We start from the raw sequence: 19,071 nt of genomic DNA, 5'->3' as shown, positions 1-19,071 counted from the left end.
ATCATGGAATATAATGAAAAATCGTAATGATAGCCCTGGGGGTAGATATGAAATTGGAATGAAATATTGAGATACTCAATGAAACATCCCAATGAAAGCTGTGGAATATTCAATGAAAGTGCACATCATTAATTATGAAGGAAGCAATGAATACATATAACCTAGCTAATGAAATATTTATTGAAATGCACAATGAAAGCACCCAGAATTAATAATGAAAGTGCACAGCATTAAATATGAAAGAGGCAATGAATACACCTGACCTAGGGAATGAGATATTTATTGAAATTGCACAACATTAATTAGGAAAAGTACAATGAAAGCATCCAATATTCCTAATGAAAGTGCACAGCATTAAATATGAAAGAGTCAATGAATACACCTGACCTAGGGAATGAGATATTTATTGAAATTGCACAACATTAATTATGAAAAGTACAATGAAAGCATCCAATATTCTAATGAAATATTCAATGAAAGCGCACAGCATTAAATATGATAGAGGCAATGAATACACCTGACCTAAGGAATGAGATATTTATTGACATTGCACAACATTAATTATGAAAAGTACAATGAAAGCATCCAATATTCCTAATGAAATATTCAATGAAAGCGCACAGCATTGAATATGAAAGAGGCAATGAAGACACCTAACATAGTCAATGAAATATTTATTGAAATCACACAGGATTGATTATGAAAAAAGCAATGAAAGCGCCCAAAATTCCTAATGAAATATTCAATGAAAGTGCACACCATTAATTATGAAAAAGGCAATGAATACACCTAACCCAGTGAATGAAATACCTATTGAAAGCACACAGGTTTAATTATGAAAAGTACAATGAAAGAACTGAACAGCTTCAATGAAAAATTCATAGAAAGTGCATGATAATAATTATGAAAGCTTTTATGAAAGCTCCTAAGAAATGTTATGAAAGGGTCCTGTGGTCTTTGGCTACATTTTATGAAAAGAACATAGCCTTTATGAGAAAGAAAGACACAGGACACACCTATGAAAGGCCTTTCATAAAACTTGTGGACTTATACACACAGCTCTACAGGCAAGTGCCTTAGTTTTATGATAAAGGTGGTAGCCACTTGTGATTCTTTATCACATTGTTTCTGGTTGCACAATAATCTGAGGACATGATGGTGTGAAGGTAAGTTCACATTCCGGCGTGTCCTGATATATATATTGTCATCACATGGGGAAAGGGAAAGAATAATAACAAACCGTGCCATCTTTGCTTCCTTTGGTTACAATGTCAATACCCAAGCAGTTGCCAGCAGAAGTAGTCTCTTGTATCATCGAGCAGGCTACTAGCGATGAACCATCCCTTTCGAAACTTGTTCGGTTCAGTCACATAAACTCTGTGTTTGCAGAAAGCTGTCGCACTGTTTGCGTAATCCACGCTTTCATGGACGACGCAGTCATGGATTCATTATTCGAGATATTGGGGAGCATTCATGGGCTTATCAGGGGATCAGTAGCTTTGGCCGTCATAGAACCTGGCTTTTTCATTGATCATCCCCCTGGAGATATCGACATCATGACACCATCTGGCACAATGACTGAGTGGGTTGCATGGTGCAACAGTCACGGTTTCGTGGACAGAGAGACTGGAGAGGTCAATCCAGACAGAGAAGATTCGACGAAAAGCATTCTGTGGGTCAGGATGCACAACGTAAGTATTGAGTCATTTCACAATATCGACGTTATTTACCCATGATTAGGGAATGGAGCTCAAAATCCACCAAAGTCAAAACTCATCTGCGTTGTTGACATTGTTGACCTCCAATTTGACGTCGCAAATGAACACAATTTCTCCTTTTCGAATCTATTGTTTTTACCCATGGATGACCGTCAACAGAATATTGATCTCATGCCAAGGATCACCTACAACATTGACCAACTGGAACGTCAGTCGATCGAATACTACTGGTCGACATGTTTGTGGAATGGGCCATGTGGCCGAGGCTGCCCCATGATATGGGATCTATCATACGGTTTGGAAGGAGTTGGAACATATGAATGGTCAAGGAGGGCTCACCTTTCATACAATGTTTTCGCAGAAACACATCTGTGATGGGGCATAGGCAATGACTGTTACAATGTTCACTGTCCGTACAGAGTACAAGAGATTGACTAGAGGTTGATGCAATGTATGATAATGCGTAAATGTACAAATTATTCGAAGTCTACTTTTTTGAAGGATGAACTACAACAAGATTTTGCATCTCCATCATTAAATCGTCTTTCTTGCAGATAGGTTGTATGCTAATGTCTCTCAACTTGCATTTGTGTGCGCTATATGTCAAAACTCTGAAAACCTTTCCCATACAGTTGCCTCTGATGGCCGTTACCAACACATGTTTCGTGTCGGGAGCGACGGGTGCCAGGTACTGCATTGGAATGTGCTGCCGTTCTCGTAGAAAACTGACCACGGCTGTGTTGCCTTTAGGCTCCAAGAATTCCAAATTCTTGTTCTTGTAAGCCATATACTCCATAGGCACATCAATATCCGCAATTTTCAAACAGATGTGCATTCCCTTGAAACATTCATCGGCTAGCCAATAGCAAGCAGCGTCTACATCGGACTCAATAATTTATTGATCAATGAACTGCAAAATATATTTACCATTGGTATTCGGCATTTCTGACAATGGATCCCAAGATGGACTTGCTGGGATTTCTTCTGTATTTGGCATTGGCGTCTTCAGCACATCCATTGCTGATATTAACCCCATACTAGTCACACTTTGTTTGCTGTCATTAACATCTGATTTGATTTGTTGTAGGGATCTATTTTCGACTCTACCTCAAAATTAGAATGTTTGTTTCAAAGAGAAATATAGAGTGTACTTACACCAAGGAGAGATCGCTCAATTTGAGTTGCACCTTTCACATAGTTGCGCTTAATTCAACAATAACATCATCATCCACGCAAGTAGATGTTATGTGACCCAAGTAGCCTTTGAAGTTTCCATTTATGACCATGACCTCCCGACCCTGGTAGCTCCAGTTTGGATCATATTTCATATTGATAAGATCCAAGGAACGTAGGCTTTCTCCATTCAGCCCACTGTTGAGCTGAACCCATGACGTTGTTGGCCTTTTATTTGAAATATTGGACGGGACACAGAACATTGCTGGTATAGGCTGAAACACTGTCTGCCAGCTGAGGACTTTGACCTGATGGAGGAATTTAAAAGGTTAGAACATCATCAATAGCTGAGTTGAGTTGTGTACCTCAATCTTGGTAGCCGGGTCATAAAGTGATAAAACATTATCAAAGCATGTCATGACAAAACCTTTTAGGCCTTTGTGAATACCCGCCACGACCTCCACGTTGTCACCTGACTTGAAGTTCCGTTGGATGTCTTGTAAGGGCAATGAATAGAGTAAATCCTGGTCTAGGAGGTACAGTGACTCACTATAAGTTTTGCACCACTTAAAAAATACTATATCTTCCTCAACTTCTGGGGACTAGTTACCATATAAATATGACAATATACAAATATTCTATATACATCTTTGACATGAATATGAGGCCTGGATCTCATCCTCTGCTTCATGTAGGAAAAAGTGAAAAAATGAGGTTTTGAGAGATTTACCAACACTTCATATGAGGGTCTAGAAAAATGTGAAGAATTAAGTACTTGCTGACTCAAGTATACAGAACTTTGAATAATATCAATTGGATTAGCGGTTGTTGAGATATAGGTGTAAGAAAAGGGCTTGTTTTGGGGTAGATGATGAAACAAGGCCCATTCTTACACCTATATCTCAACAACCACTACTCCAATTGAAATGAGTCAAGGTTCTGTATACTTGAGTAGGCTAGTACTATATATTCTTCCAACTCTCACATGAAGTATTTGTAAAACTGTCAAAACCTCATTTTTGATCTACCCAAAACAAGCCCCTTCCTTACACCTATATCTCAACAACTGCTAATCCAATTGATATCATTCAAAGTTCTGTATACTTGAGTCAGCAAGTACTTAATTCTTCACATTTTTCTAGACCCTCATATGAAGTGTTGGTAAATCTCTCAAAACCTCATTTTTTCACTTTTTCCTACATGAAGCAGAGGATGAGATCCAGACCTCATATTCATGTCAAAGATGTATATAGAATATTTGTATATTATCATATTTATATGGTAACTAGTCCCCAGAAGTTGAGGAAGATATAGTATTTTTTAAGTGGTGCAAAACTTATAGTGAGTCACTGTACACATCTGCCTCGTCTTCTGTTATTGTGCAAATCTCTCCTGACAATCCAATGCAGTCACCACCTATAATCAGAATCATGTCACCTGGACGAAGTGTGCGAGAGGCGATTTGTGTTGCAGTAGCAATAAAGATGTGAGGCGGTATTTCTTCACATTCTCTGAAGGCGTTCAATTCAGCTGCGGTAGGGAAGCAAGGCTTTTGGGAGTAGAAGGCGGTATCGACGTCGCATAACAAGAAGTAACCACAACCGGTGTAAGTTTGCTCTTGGAAATACCAGCGGCCATTCCGATTTTCTATTCTGCCAGGCCCAAGTTTTGTCTGAATGTCATGGGCGTCGAGAAGCTGCGGTTGTGGCCAGATCCCCAGCTTTCGTTTCCGGCCTTGATCATAGGCAATGCGAGGCATGACGATCACATCGATATGCAGTGATCTAGAATCGACGTGGCGAATGTAAGCGATGTCCCCTTGATATCGACCCCTTCGAATTCTAATCCAGGAATCAGGGGATGGTGTAAATCGAATTCCGCTGGATAGACACAGGTGAGCTTCTTCAAGAGGCAAAACCCTCATGTCGCTTTTATTGAGAACGTCGAATTGTCGAGCCACGGAATTAGCTGCATTGAAAGAAGCAGCTTCAACGAAGATCCGTCCAGGATGGCAATTGCGAGCAATGGCTGATCTTATGGGAGGAGACACTGTGCTCCAATTCACAAAGGCTTGAAGGATTCGAAAGATGGTCGTTTCTTCTTTCCCCATCTGCAGTGGCTGATTAGTTCATCAATCAATAGGTATGCTACAAGTAAATCCTACTGGACAAGTTATTTCGTAAAGACGATAGTCATTTGTTCTTGGGCCTTGATAATCAGGAAGGTTGTGACTATCGTAGTCAACTGATCGAATGTGAGCGCGTTCCACGAAACTTTGCCATCCAGCATCGATATCGCCTCCTCGTGAATTGAATTCACGTAACAGGTTTCCATGTGCTCCAGATTCGTCGTCGTAAGGCTCCTCATCGTCGATAAGATCATCTATAGAGATTATAAGTATTGTCAAATGGGGTGAACATTCACTTACGGAGGTTATCATTGTCAGGTTCATAGTTGTCTTCTTCCGCGTCGACTACAGCTTCTAAATCCACGAAAGTCAATGCAAGCTGGGTCCTATAAGTAAAGTTGTTGTTCACGACGTATTCTATGCAAATTGACTCACATCTACCCGTCTTTTTTTTGGAGAGTGAGTCTCCGACATTGTCAATGCGAATGACTTGTGTACTATAACTTGAAGCACTCAGTTGTTGACAACACATTGTTGTTTAGGAGAGGCATCCGTTGTCATTGACGAACCAACGGGTTTCGGTGTGTCAAATCATTTTCTTCCAAAAATTTACATGGGCTACTACAAATTTACAGAGTCTACCCAGAGTCTACCCAAACACATATGTGAGAACAAGGAACTAAGTAGGGAGAAATGGTAATGTGTCAATGCCAGCTGGTATATATAGCACTCACTCTTTAGGGCCAGCTTGTCGAGCCATTCCTGCTGGCCCTAAACTTCAAGTGGTCTACTGGATTTCGGATGTAATAAAACAGGTATATGACCCAGATATGACCTTGGGGCTCCTTGGGGAGGTACGCTTTGATGGCAAACCCAACCAGATGAAGAATTGAAAGAAAAAGAGGAGAAGAAAAGGAAGGATGACAACTCTTGTAGAGGATGCCAGGGTTTCCAAAAGACATTGCATGGATGGCTCCAACCAGGTTGAGAGGGTGGTTGGAGAACCTATTCCTATTGAATTCCTGCAATCTTTGTATGATACTGAACTCTGTGTTGCAGTTCCCCTGCCTTTCTTCCTCACCCGGAATTTACAGTCCCTGGTTGATGAGGCATCAACTCTTCCTACCGTCAAATCCAACCCTGCGCCTGGGGAAACAAAGGGGACATATTCTAAATATAGAGAAACTCTCTAACTGTTTTGGCAAAGAGTTAACCCTGACCTGTAGCCAGTGGTCCGAGGCCGCTGCCAACATGTGGAACTTTCAGATTTCAAGGGACAAGTCTGGTAGTGAAGGGGAACACGCCTCCTGGTTCGAAAAGCATTTTAATTTTTTTAATATGCTGTATAAAAGGGATGAATTGTACGATGCGTGGAAGGATATGGAGCTCGAGTTCCACCAAGATCATCGCAGTCACCATCTCAAGTTTAGCGCAACAGATTATGACAGGGCCCTGGGCCTTACCGAAGAAAGCCATAAGCTGCGCAGGGAGTTTCAAGATTTGGTGAATTCTTCCCAGACGGCATCTGGGTGGTCGGGCCCACCTTACCGAGCCAACACTAGCGCTCTTTCCCAGAGGGTTCCGCCATGTGGTCCTTCCCAATCTTCAACCTCCTCCCAGCCCTTTTCATCAGGCAGCGGTAAGTCCTCCTCCTCCGCCGTCTGCCTTATCTGCGTGCAAGGGGGCCACACAGTTTTCTTCCACCTCAAATCCTCCTCTCCCACCAAATTTGCCGACAGAAAGCTTACTTGGGCAAAATGCAAACCTGGTTTCGGCCTTGTCACACCTGACAACCAAGTTCTCTGCATCAATTGGAACATTCGAGGCCCTGACGCCACCTCTCAATGTGCCTCTTCCCATAGGGACGACCGCCTCCACTTGTGCTCCTTCTGTGGCAGCAAGGGCCATTTCGCCCTCTCCTGGACTTGTCGCACCAAAACCGCTTGAAGACCTCTTCACTGTTGCATGCCCCCCTTCTCTCTCCTACTCTGACTTCTCGCTTTCGGTTATCTCTTGTCCCCTCTCGCATTCTCCACTGCCCAGCACTCTTCTATTTTCAAGCGTATCCCTCACCCTTACAACGCAGACACTTTCGATTTCTTCCTTTGCAAACATGGCCTCTTTCCTGCTTATCCTCTCCTCTCCCATAATTTGCGGCATGGCTTCCCTCTGGGCCACATGCCTGTGCTTTCAGAATCCATTATTCTCCCCAACAATCCTTCCACCTTCCCCTACATGCGTGATATACAGGACTACTTGCAAAAGGAACTGCTAGCTGGCAGGATGTCGGGCCCCTTCTCTCGTGAGGAGGCAGAGCTCATTTTGCGCGGCCCCCTCTTTTCATCTCCTTTCATTGTTGACGTTCAACCTCAGCAACCTGGTACGCCTGACAAAATTAGGATTTGCAGGCATTTATCCAAGGCTTCCAAGTTACACCCCTCTGTCAACTCGCATATTCAGAAGGAGGACTTTCCAATGTGTTTTGACCTGGCATCCAAGGTCGCTGATATTGTGAGTTTCTTCTTTTCTGTCTCTTCCCCACACTTTCTCTATCTTCTGTTATGCCCCCCTTTGTGTTTAGTGCATGGGGTGGCTTTTCTTCTTTGCTGCTCTATGCAGTTTGACGTATTTGCATTCTTAATGTGTTACCTCAGACACCTGTCCTGTCTCTCTTGCGCATCTTGCGCCTCTTGCGCCTCTTGCGTCTCTCTGTGACTGGGCACTTCTTTTGCTTGTGTCCTTTGCTTTTCTTGCGCACCTCACACTCTCTCTGTGGATGGGCATCTTTTGTCTGTTTGCAGGCGCCTTTGGGCCTCTTCATGGTGCCTCATCTTCTTGGGGACCCCTTTCACCTTCCTTTCTTTTGTCCTTCTCCTTTTTTTGTGCCTTTGTCCCCTTTCTTTTCTACTTCTCCTTTGCTTGTCTTTCTCGTGCTCATCTCTGCCTTGCAGATTGCCCTTGCTCCTCCGGGGACTCAGGCTTGTACCTTGGATATTGCCAAATTCCATCGTACTTGTCCTGTTTTGCCTGCTCATAAACCCTGGCTGGTTGTCCAGGGGCCTCCTGGCCAATTTTTTGTTGACCACGCCCATCCTTTTGGGGCTGCCTGTGCCAGCAGTAATGCTGGTATGATTGCCAATGCTGTCGTTGACATCTGGCAGGCAGAGGGTGTTTTTCCTGTCCCCAAGTATGAGGACGATTTGAAGGTCTTCTGGATGCCTTCTTCGACAGGCCTCTTCCGGGATGGGGACTACACATATGATTATGACTGGGTAGAAATGCTTCGTCGGATTCTCCCTTTGGGTGTCCCTTGGCACGACGAAAAGGGAGACGATCATTTCCTTTTCGTCACGATGTTCATCGGTTTCCAATGGGATATCCCTGCGAAGCTGGTGAGCCTTCCCGAGGAGAAACGGCTCAAATTCCTCAAGCGAGTTCGCCATTTCTTGCATGACTTCAACTGTCGTCACTGCCATCTCCTCGATGTCAAAAAAATTCATGGCTTCCTCTGTCATGTCGCCTTCGTGTACATCGATGGACGTTCTCGCTTGCCCTCTCTCTCCAACTTCGCCTCTTCTTTCCATAACAACGAACTTTCTGCTAAATATCCCCCCCATTCTATGATGACAGACCTCTCCTGGTGGCTCCAGAGGCTTAGTGCAGGCGGCACCTCCCGTACTCTGTGCTCTCGTGGTCCCCTTCAGGATCTGGGTCTATATGTTGATGCCTCCACTTCTTGGGGTATTGGTATCATCATTGGGGACAGTTGGGCTTCTTTCCAATTGTCTCCTGTGTGGAAGGTCCCCGGTAGAGACATCTGCTGGCTTGAAACTCTTGCTATTGAGCTACTCATCTACTTCCTTGAACAGATGGGTTTGCATCATTGCCACTTGCTTATCCACTCTGATAATCAGGGTACTATTGGTGCGTTGTAGAAGGGGCGCAGCCCTAATTCCCACATCAATCTTTCTGTCTGCCGTGCTTACCTTGTCCTTTCCGACCTTTCCATTTCCCCAGACATCATTTATATTGAATCCGCAGCTAATCCTGCTGACCCCATCTCGCGCGGAGAACCAGGGGAGGCTGGAAAGCAGATCTTCCCGACTTTTACACTCCTGAGGGAGCTAACCGACTGTTTCCTTCATGTTTAGTCTCAACCGAAAACTCACCTCGTCGACCAGTGTCGCCGAGAGGTCTGTGGGTGAGAAACAATCCCCCAACGCTATCTCACCGTGCCCCACGCGTCCTCAAAATTCCTTCCACCCTTTCCAACATTCTCCTTCGTCTTTGCCAACTACTGTCTGCCTCACACATAACCGCCCTGTTTGTTCCCTTCCCAATCCCTCCTCTAAAACTTATCTTGATTCTCACTGTCCACCTGTGTCATCCAACCTCTGTCATTCCTCTTCACGCATCACACGTGCTCGTAAACCCCATGCTGGCCGATCCATCACTCACAATGAACTTCGCCCCCATGTCCCCGCAGCAGACCGCATTTTCTCTTGGCGTACGCCCTTTGGTTCCTGACATTACGACAAAGCCACATGTACGCTACCTGCCCCCCTCGTCAACTCTGCTGTGATGGCTGTCAGGGGAGCCTTAGCTCCTAATACCAAGTCAACATATGCTGCCGGTCCACTCCGCTTCACTCAATTCTGTGACAAGTGGGCTATTTGTGAGGAGGCTTGCATGCCTGCTGATTACCTCCTGCTATGTGCCTTTATTGGTGAATACAAAGGCCTCCACTCTGGCAACACTATCCATTCATGGCTGGCTGGTTTACACAGCTGACATATCATGAATCATGCACCTTGGTATGGTGATGACAGTTGGGTCCATCTGGCTCGCATTTCCGCCAACAAAGAGGGTACAAAGCACAAGCATCCTCTCCGTGCTCCTGTCTCTATCAAGCACCTCTCTTGTTTACGCCGTGCTTTGAATCTCTCTGATCCCTTCCACACCGCCGTCTGGGCTGTCACCCTCGTTACCTTTTTCGGTTGTCGTCGTCTGGGTGAAACTACCCTCACTGTTGCCAGGGCACTTGACCCAAAGTTCCATGTCCTGTGCTCTATGAAGTATGCCTCTTCTTTTGCCACTCTCTATCTTCTCCTTTTTTCTTACTATTTCCTAGAATTTCATTTCGTTCCCTGTGTGATGGTGCACACTCTGCGACCTTTGATATTCCATGGACCAAAACCACAAGAGAGCTTGGGGCTACTGTCATCCTTACTGCTCGTCGCGATGGCAACCCCCTTTGTCCTGTTGCTGCCTTCAAGAACCATCTTGAAGTCAACTCCTCGGTCCCACCTTCCTCAACCCTTTTTCAAGCTTACACTTCACCCTCTGGCGAACCCAAGAACCTCCTCAAGGATGAATTTCTCAGCTTCGTCACCAACATCTGGTCCTCTGCCATGCTCGCCCATGTTCTGGGCCACAGCTTCCGCATTAGCAGTGCTGTTGAGTTGTTGCTTGCAGGGGTTTCCCCTGAAATCGTCGCTGCAACTGGGGGATGGACATCCCTTGCTTTTTTACTTTATTGGTGCCGTATGGATGAGATCCTGCCCATGTCCACCTCAAAAGCTTATAATAAAGCACACCTTGACCGTCTTGCTTCTATTTTTGAAGAGTTTCATATTTCTCACAAAATTCCTTCTTCCTTACTTGACAACTCCTCCCCTTAAAACTTGTAACTGTTTTTAGCACATTGTCTACTTTACTGCCCACCCCTCTGAATATTATTTACAACTTAACCCTTTTCTCCGAGTGACACTCAATTGGGTTGTCCACCTGGCTCCTTGCCTCACCAACCTGCTGGCGTGAGCTTACACTCGGGTTGGCACAGCCAGTTGGCTTGGCAAGCACAATTGAGCTCTTTGAATGCTCAGACCTTGTTCGCACACCTTTCATTCCGGACAGGGTCTTTGCAAAACCTGAAAATTTGTGTGCACGAATTTCTTGGACATCTTCTCTGGATACTATGCAGCAGTTATCTTATTCTGTGATGAGTAAGCATGAGGCACGAGTGCAAAACTCATCTTAGGATAAGATAATGTCTGTGTCAGAACCAGACATCTCACTCAGGTGTAGGTACTAATATATGTCTTTGTTTCTGGGAGGCACTCCCATCACTTTGATTCTGGTTCTGACGCTAAGAAAACCTTTCTCGGACATCTCACAGAATTTTTGACCCCACCCACCATCCCTTAGCGTTCAAACAGCCAGTTGGCTTGGCAAGCACAATTGAGCTCTTTGAACGCTCAGACCTTGTTTGCACACCTTTGATTCCGGACAACGATACCAATACCCCAAGAAGTGGAGGCATCGACATATAGACCCAGATCCTGAAGGGGACCACGAGGGCACAGAGTATGGGAGGCACCGCCTGCACTAAGCCTCTGGAGCCACCAGGAGAGGTCTGTCATCATAGAATGGGGGGGATATTTAGCAGAAAGTTCGTTGTTATGGAAAGAAGAGGCGAAGTTGGAGAGAGAGGGCAAGTGAGAACGTCCATCCATGTACATGAAGGCGACATGACAGAGGGAGCCATGAATTTTTTCAACATGTATGGGTATGAGGAATGCGAGGCTGCACGATATCGGTGGGAGCAGCAGGCACGGTACCGGTAGGAGCGGTTAATGAGTTGGTTGAAACGTCGGCCATTGGGAGAAAGCATCAAAAATTCTGTGAGATGTCTGAGAAAGGTTTTCTTAGCGTCAGAACCAGAATCAAAGTGATGGGAGTGCCTTCCAGAAACGAAGACATATATTAGTACCTACACCTGAGTGAGATGTCTGGTTCTGACGCAGACATTATCTTATCCTAAGATGAGTTTTGCACTCATGCCTCACGCTTACTCATCATGGAACTGCCTAAGTACAATTATTTCACTCGATTTAAGGTACTGAATGTTAAATTCGATAAATTGCACCCATCAGCGGATTCCATTTTCCATGAGAAATCACTTTCCTCTAGCCCCTCCTACCCTGACTTCCATCCCTTTCCTCTCGCCTCCATCTCTCTCGACCCCCTCTTTGCTGTGGCCAACCCTTCTAGGCAACACACTCAACACCAGGCCACACACTCAACACTATGCAATGTGCTTGACACTACACCATGCACTTGACACTACACGACGCACTTGACACTATGTGACGTGCTTGATGTTACGTGTTCCTCAACATGCTCGACATTACACGACGTGATTGACACTATGCCATGCACTTGACACTATGCCATGCGGATCTTGGCTCCCATCACGTTCTCGCCTCCAAGCGCTCGAACATGATGTTGCAATGGGAAATGATGTGCCGCAACACACATCGGGCAGTGGGGATTAGCTGGAACACAGGAGAAGGGTTGTGAGGTGGGGTTCTACAAGGTATGTCTGCATGATACAATGCCTTCACTGATATCATGTACTTTCAATGGTCTTAACTGTCTGCGCGCACAACAGTGTTTTCATTGCCACCCAGGCTACCATCACCCACTCTCTCTCCACACCCATCATTACCCCGCTTTTCCGTGTTTGTCCCATCAACAGTCACGTTCATCATAATGTTGCCTGAAGTTCAACACCATTGTGCCGACTCTGCCATGCCTCACCCAACACCCGATGTGACATTTAGGACTCCCGCGCTCTCCTCTTGAAGACCTCATCAATCTTGGGAAATGGAAGGCCAGGTTTAGTTTTAAAACTTCTTTTTTTGCCCCCCTAGTATACTACATCTCATGTAAATATTATTACCTGCAATGACATGGGCATTACATGAATTTAAGGCCAAAATGATGGAACAAAAACATACAGCCAATGTGATATAGCAGAGGGTTAGGTCCCTGAGCTGAAAGACCCTTAAATCGGGTGCAGGGGGTAGGCCCTGATAGGCCAGCTCATGGAAATGCACCTTAAATTGAGCTGGCTGGCATCACAGGGCATTAAATCCACTAAATTGAACTTGATTTAAGCTAAATGAATCACATAAGCACTTATGTCGACTTATGTGTGCTTTTCTGACTTATTTTCAGTCTCTTGCAGCAAACCACCTTCCAAATATCTGTTCTGAAGAACAAAAAAAGCAGTGAACATGTAGCAGCAGGTACATTCAAGGTATTCTACAAATTTTGTATTTTTCCCAAGAATTCAACAGCACCCAGGCTCCAATCAAGGACACGCTGCAAGGTCCATTTTGGACAAGACTGCATGTTTGCCTGGGGGAAAGCCAGAACTGAGAAAAAATTTGTATTTTGACATATAATAAATACAAATAGTGTACTACAAGCGAAATTTCGGGAGGGGACCAAGCAGTGGGACGAAGTGGCAGGGGAGGAGGAAAGGAGGGAGGAGGACGCGATGTGCCAGGTCACGTGGTCACGTGCACCTTCCGAAAGCGGTAGGGATCCGGGAGATCCCGTTAAATCGGCCCACATAAGTCACTTTATCCATACCAATTTACAGGGGTACCGTAAATTCTGTAAAATTGCCTTTGGCCGGATTCTTCGCTTAACGTCCCTGGCGGCCCATCAATCTAGTAACCTAACCACTTGTCTGCGCAGGTCTGCGCTTGGTCTAGCTATCACTCGTTGCCGCCTGCACATTCCCCACTTGTCGTCCACCAGTCCCCTACTCATTTCCGCTGCCAAACACAGGTGCAGTGGCGCCCCTCCATCGCCTTGAAACCGCCTTCCAGGCCCTGCCCAGTTGACTGAGGACACCAAGGCACTACGACGACAGATAAGGCCCAAGCCACCACCATTAATGGATAGGGGGGGTCTGAAAAGGAGACCCAATCCTTTTAAATGAACAATGGTATGTGATTCATTCTGTCTACACTCTCAAACTCGCATTGATCCTTTATCAGCCTCAAAATGGACTTATCCCAAGCCTGGTTCTCCAACAAACCCCCCTCAACTGTGTCGGACAAGCCAGCTTCCATTACCCCTCATCTCCATCTCATACGCTGTGAGGCAAGTAACGATGTCCTCCTTTCTTCATGCTGTATGAGTTCCATTCCTCCCTGGTGACAGCAGTGCAGTTCCATGGTTGTCTGCTCTCCCCCCTCTTTCGTAGCCACGCCGCACACTTCCCTGAGCTCATTTCGTCATTTCATTCACTAATTTAAACTGACATTGTCATGAACAGGACTCCAAGAAATCCCTCTTCATCAAATAGGGCCTCGACCAGATCATCGCATTTGGCCAAGAAAGCTGTGCTCATCGTCACTGCACATGACGTCGACCCCATTGAGCTTGTTGTCTTCCTCCCTGACCTGTGCTGCAAAATAGGTGTCCCTTCTGTCATGCTGAAGGGTAAAGCTTGTTTCGGAACAGTTCTGCACAGGAATGAAGAGTGAGGATCAGAGGGAGCTTGCTATGCTTGTTAGTGCTGCCAAGGCTAACTTGTGAGTTTGTGTCATTCTTGTTGTGATCGTGGGGTGCTGATGGCATTTGGTTAGCTCAGACAAGTGTGAGGAGCAGCGCCGTGTGTAGGGTAGTGGACCCGGATGCTTAGGAAACGCGCCAGGGCTGCTGGGCAGAGTATGACTGCTGCTTCGCTTGGGAAGCTCTGAGTGTTCCGTGGGGACATTTTGAGTGGGTCCCGAGGCGGCATGCTTTACCTGTATTGTCATGTTCATATGCATTAAGGTTACTATGTGGTTCTTCATGTTGTGTTCTAGTGTCGTGTAGTTTAGAATCCTTACTAAATAATCTAATATCGGTGTGCCAAGCTTCTGAATGGGCATTTTAAGGGAGATCTACAATGCACTTCAGATTTTACAGGGTCGGAATGCTTGGCCAGAGGGTTGGTTACTCACTGGAAATCGGGGTTCTGGAGCATGCCCTAGCATGCCAGCTCACCGTAAATCAATCACTAGGGTCCAGCTTGCTGTAATTTCAACCATTCGGCTCCTGGACCGCACCAGCTCACTGTAAATCCCTGTAAATTGAACCCGATTTACTGTAAAGTCTGAGTGGGTAAGTTCTTACGGCTTCTTACCCTACTTACCCACCTTACTTACCTGTTGGTTTCCTTTGTGTCAATTCCTGTCTGCACCTGTATTCATAACACATCCTCCTTCAGACAAAAAAAGCCTTGAAAAATGCATATATACTGTTCAGGGCCACAAGGACTAACAATGATTAATCGATGGCCCACCTCACCAGAAAATATAATAACAGATGCGACGCAACGCGTTGCTTCTATTTGGTGTGCACGTACATGTGTTCTATCAACAAGTGCACCGACCAGCGCTCAACGGAAGACCATTAGTGTATTTGTAGTTCCATGTATTGATTAATGCTACCTATCTTAATTTCTAGTCCATGCTTTCAATATTGTATAGTATCCTATTTGGCTATTGGAAGAACAAGATAAAAATCAAAAGTGACACAAAACCAATGGCATTCAATAGGGAACGGTGAGGGCTATATTGATGGAGAGCTCTTTAACTTGGGCCAAAAAGAAAGAGGGTGTGTTGCTGCACAGAGGCGCACGTCCTTTCAATGTTCTGATTGATTGATTGATTCGAAGTACACAACACATGTTATTTATGTAACTACAAGTAGACAAAAGGGTGGCAGATTAAAGAATGCAGCCGACGATCTCCTCCGTTCCAAGCTCCCAGGCCAAGGAACAGACCAGGTCCGCACGCCGCGCCCATCGCCGGCAAGGTAAGAGGGCAGGAAGAGGGCAGGCAGCATCGTATGACGAGCGGGCACCCGACGCGCGGCTATTTGGCTGCAGGGCGGGGAGCCGTCACAAAGAATGACGTTGTTGCAATGGGAAATGAAAGGATGAAGACCTGTCAACAGCGACAGCGCCTTGACAGACTTGACAGCGTGTTTGAAGGCGGTGGTCTAGAATGCCCCCCGTGTGCCTAGTTAGGTTGACATAAGCAACGTCAAATTTTTTCTAAGGCAAACAGCAACATTTTTACAAGGTTTTTCTTGCTACACTTATTCATTTTCCGTGACATATTGGGGACAACAACTACTGCATAAATTATATGGTATGAGATATCTACATATATCTACAACACACAAGGGTTGGTGTTTGTGCACACCCCAAACATACCCCAGGGAATCTTGTTGTATCCGCCGCACGAGCTCATCAGCATGCCGTGCCATGGTCCACATCAACACAAACAATAAGTAGAAGGGGTGGTATCAGATTTAAAACAAGGGGAGGGGAGGGGGGCATACAGAATCACATACACGGTTCTACCTAACATCCCCATCGCCTGCACTCTACCCATTGGCCAATAAAGGCACGGCACAATGCGATCGTGTTTGGGCATGTTGCCGTGTGTCGGGTCTCCTGTGTCTGGGCATTTTCGCACTATGTGTCGGTCACATACCATCGTTTGGTTGGTTGCATGTCGCGTCGCATTTGGGTGTGTTGCCGTCACGTCTCTTGTGTCGCGTCTCTTGTGTCTATGTGTCAGTCACATACAGTCGATGTCAGTTGTTTGGTTGGTTGCATGTTGCGTCAAGTTGCGTTTGGGCACGTTGCCGTCGCATCTATTGTGTCGCTCTCTGGTGTCTAGGCATTTTCGCGTCCATACGCGGCAAGGACGTCATGTGGATGCCGCATCAACGAGGCCGAGGGGGGTATCAACGAGGGAGGCTGGGCAGGAATGGGCGTCAGGACCAAACAGATTTCAAAAGCTGTTTGGCAACTGTTGCAATGCTTTGGCTTATTTGGACATCATCACGTCAATCACAGTGACGGCTGACATGACACTGACAGGGAAGTTCCCGAAGGTCTAAGCCGAAGGCTTCTGAGACTACTATCACGTGCCTAGTTTTGCAAGTCACCTAGTTTTGCAAATCAGTCTCTAACTTTACAACAAATACGATCTACACTCTGAAAATATTTGAGGGGGTGTATATTTATGTATCAAGTGCGACTCTATTTTTTAATTTGAAGAAACCAAATGGCAACATGCCACAGGCTGCAATATATACCAAAATCCTACACTTCCCCACCATGTTGCCTGCATAAGATATTCTATTCCCAACAGAGAGCTCTCATTCTTTTTAAGGATTGAGCTACAGATATATAGTAAACATTCCATAGCTTTTTGAGAGCATCTGTGCTGTCCTTAGATGAACAAGGCATTCTGACAGTCGAGCGTGACAAGTTGAAGCAAGCACTTCAAACTCCGATGTGTGCTCGACAAGAATTCGCGCTGCATCAGGTTCACATTCAATCTCCGAATGATGCAACGAGGCGCACGACTGAAGCTTCTTGCGTGACATAGGCGTGACGAGATTTGCAAAGCTAAGTGACTTTCTCTTTTGCATCGGCACCTCACTTAACCACCTCAGTTAAATACGAAAAAACCACCCTCTTAAAGCCAGAGATCAGGCCTTTCCATTGGTAAAAGAAATGAGAAGAACGGTTCATTTCTTAGAGTGCTGTGGAGCTTTGATCTAAATATTTGCAAAACAGGGTCAGTGATACAGTTGTGGACAAGCAAAGCCCACCAATTGCTTTTCTCACCAAAAACTCGATGAAATTGCGAGATTCTTTCAGAATCTTGCTCAGTTTTTCAAAAGACGTCGAAAACACCCCCTCCGAAGTTTTTCCCACAAGTAATTAGTAATTGCCAAATTTTTAGGGTCAAGAATCGCAAATGTAATGTACAAAATTCAGTTGAGAGCTGTATCTAAATGCATCGTTGCAGTCCTTGAAACGCTTCAGTGCCCTTTTTGCTTTCGCACAGCCCACTGGGCAGCCTCCCCAGTCAATCTGATGTGATAAGCCAACATCCACTGCCATGATCGGTTGATAAACGGCCAGATCACCTCAGCAGGACAAGCATTTAGTGCTTCTGAGGTGGCATTGACTTTCTTCTTAGGCAGCATTAGTCAAATTCAAGATTTTATTGTGGGCCAACCACTTGATGAAACCCTTTGAAACGCAGTGGACACGCTCCATCTACACCGCCAAATGACAGGCATGTGAGAAAAACCTGAGAGTCAAACCCTGTGTGGCATGTTTTCCCACCTGTCAGGCAATAATTATCTGAGTCCACACCAGGATCGAAATCCGACTAATAGCAGGGTGTGCCCAGGTCGATCTTGGCACTACCTGTCTGGGGCAGCTGGGGACCAGCTGGCAGCCCAGCCTATGTAAATTCACTATATTTTCAATATTTCTCCCTGGCCATATTTGTACTAGGTGTTCATGTTCTTATTTAGTCCATAAAATACAAGGGGCAAGGAGGAGGATGATGTTGGCCACATTTTCATAAGCAAGGATTATAAACAGGCTGCATAGTACAAAGGTATAGGGTGTATGGAAGGATGTGAGAAATGAGGCAGCTCCAATTACTACCTGTGTCTGCTCTTCCATTCAAAAAACATTCCCCCACCTGACCACCCTTTGCGCTGTCCGCCGAATGCGCAACCACAAACAAGGCGCGTCAAAGCGGAGCCTCTGGCTCGTTGAATGAGAGGAGGGTAGCGGAGGGCGGATACCACATTGAGACGTTGTCTGGAGAGCCAAGCTTGGGTTTGATGATGGTGATAGGCGTGCGTCTACTGCAGCTGCCGCTACATGGCACAATGCGAAAGTGAACCTGTCCAGGAGAGTCAGTATTAGCAAGTGGCCACTTGTCGGGGAGGAACTACAAAGGGGCAATGGGCAGGAACAAAAGCCCAGAACAGTGACAGGTGGCGACCGCGCACAGACACACGGGTGGGTAACAAGGACAACCAACGGAACAACATGAGGAGGATTACATGGGGCGCAGACCACTTGATAGTGGAACACAGATGAAAACAAGAAATAATGAGGGGAGCAAGCAAGCAACTGGGCGAGAGACGGTTGTGGTGGAGAGGAAGGTGAGTTTGGTTCTGGTTGAAGTTTGGAAATAACCAAACATAGGGCGGAGTTTAAACGACTTGGGGAAATTTTGGAGAGTTTCTCGCATGGGCCTTTTCATGTTGAGCTCAGGATTCCATGTCTTTTCTACCTGTAAGAACTTGGAAGTGCTCAATGTATCATTTTATTATCTTACTATGAATAATTTGTATCTCAAGTACATCATT

The 19,071-nt window shown here is 45.6% G+C and overlaps 7 protein-coding genes across 7 annotated transcripts; 3 read left to right on the top strand and 4 right to left on the bottom strand.

Moving 5' to 3' along the window:
• Window positions 1-664: 664 nt before the first annotated feature.
• On the top strand, window positions 665-1,109 carry LACBIDRAFT_316479 (uncharacterized protein). The gene is made up of 2 exons (XM_001889851.1): window positions 665-842; window positions 945-1,109. The coding sequence occupies exons 1-2, from the start codon at window positions 802-804 to the stop codon at window positions 1,078-1,080; spliced, it is 177 nt and encodes a 58-aa protein (XP_001889886.1). The 5' UTR covers window positions 665-801; the 3' UTR covers window positions 1,081-1,109.
• Window positions 1,110-1,268: 159 nt separating this feature from the next.
• Window positions 1,269-1,995, top strand: LACBIDRAFT_316478 (uncharacterized protein; the record flags this gene model as incomplete). Its single annotated transcript, XM_001889850.1, has 2 exons — window positions 1,269-1,691; window positions 1,741-1,995. 2 exons carry the CDS (start codon window positions 1,269-1,271, stop codon window positions 1,993-1,995), a joined length of 678 nt encoding a protein of 225 aa, XP_001889885.1.
• A 913-nt stretch (window positions 1,996-2,908) lies between these two features.
• On the bottom strand, window positions 2,909-3,310 carry LACBIDRAFT_316477 (uncharacterized protein; the record flags this gene model as incomplete). The annotated part of the gene is made up of 2 exons (XM_001889817.1): window positions 2,909-3,199; window positions 3,257-3,310. The coding sequence occupies 2 exons, from the start codon at window positions 3,308-3,310 to the stop codon at window positions 2,909-2,911; spliced, it is 345 nt and encodes a 114-aa protein (XP_001889852.1).
• A 10,837-nt stretch (window positions 3,311-14,147) lies between these two features.
• Window positions 14,148-14,366, top strand: LACBIDRAFT_256196 (uncharacterized protein; the record flags this gene model as incomplete). Its single annotated transcript, XM_001889849.1, has 1 exon — window positions 14,148-14,366. One exon carries the CDS (start codon window positions 14,148-14,150, stop codon window positions 14,364-14,366), a length of 219 nt encoding a protein of 72 aa, XP_001889884.1.
• A 1,782-nt stretch (window positions 14,367-16,148) lies between these two features.
• Window positions 16,149-16,622, bottom strand: LACBIDRAFT_316470 (uncharacterized protein; the record flags this gene model as incomplete). The annotated part of the gene is made up of 1 exon (XM_001889816.1): window positions 16,149-16,622. The coding sequence occupies exon 1, from the start codon at window positions 16,371-16,373 to the stop codon at window positions 16,149-16,151; it is 225 nt and encodes a 74-aa protein (XP_001889851.1). The 5' UTR covers window positions 16,374-16,622.
• A 1,093-nt stretch (window positions 16,623-17,715) lies between these two features.
• LACBIDRAFT_316468 (uncharacterized protein) lies at window positions 17,716-17,883 on the bottom strand (the record flags this gene model as incomplete). The annotated part of the gene is made up of 1 exon (XM_001889815.1): window positions 17,716-17,883. One exon carries the CDS (start codon window positions 17,881-17,883, stop codon window positions 17,716-17,718), a length of 168 nt encoding a protein of 55 aa, XP_001889850.1.
• Window positions 17,884-18,243: 360 nt separating this feature from the next.
• Window positions 18,244-18,859, bottom strand: LACBIDRAFT_316467 (uncharacterized protein). The gene is made up of 2 exons (XM_001889814.1): window positions 18,652-18,859; window positions 18,244-18,599 (listed from the first exon to the last, which is right to left on the bottom strand). The coding sequence occupies exons 1-2, from the start codon at window positions 18,748-18,750 to the stop codon at window positions 18,444-18,446; spliced, it is 255 nt and encodes an 84-aa protein (XP_001889849.1). The 5' UTR covers window positions 18,751-18,859; the 3' UTR covers window positions 18,244-18,443.
• Between the last annotated feature and the right edge of the window lie 212 nt (window positions 18,860-19,071).

This window comes from Laccaria bicolor, genomic scaffold (assembly GCF_000143565.1).
Source record: "Laccaria bicolor S238N-H82 LACBIscaffold_73 genomic scaffold, whole genome shotgun sequence".
Taxonomy (NCBI): domain Eukaryota; kingdom Fungi; phylum Basidiomycota; class Agaricomycetes; order Agaricales; family Hydnangiaceae; genus Laccaria; species Laccaria bicolor.
This window is presented reverse-complemented; position numbering and strand designations above follow the sequence as displayed.

What these genes read in the sequence shown, in the direction of transcription:
- LACBIDRAFT_316467 (XM_001889814.1), bottom strand. Translation starts at nt 18,750, where the DNA reads ATGTTGTTCCGTTGGTTGTCCTTGTTACCCACCCGTGTGTCTGTGCGC. An exon ending in TTCCTGCCCATTGCCCCTTT is followed by an intron (nt 18,600 to 18,651) that starts GTAGTTCCTCCC and finishes TCTCCTGGACAG; the next exon opens with GTTCACTTTCGCATTGTGCC.
- LACBIDRAFT_316479 (XM_001889851.1), top strand. Translation starts at nt 802, where the DNA reads ATGAAATACCTATTGAAAGCACACAGGTTTAATTATGAAAA. An exon ending in CACAGGTTTAATTATGAAAA is followed by an intron (nt 843 to 944) that starts GTACAATGAAAG and finishes ATGTTATGAAAG; the next exon opens with GGTCCTGTGGTCTTTGGCTA.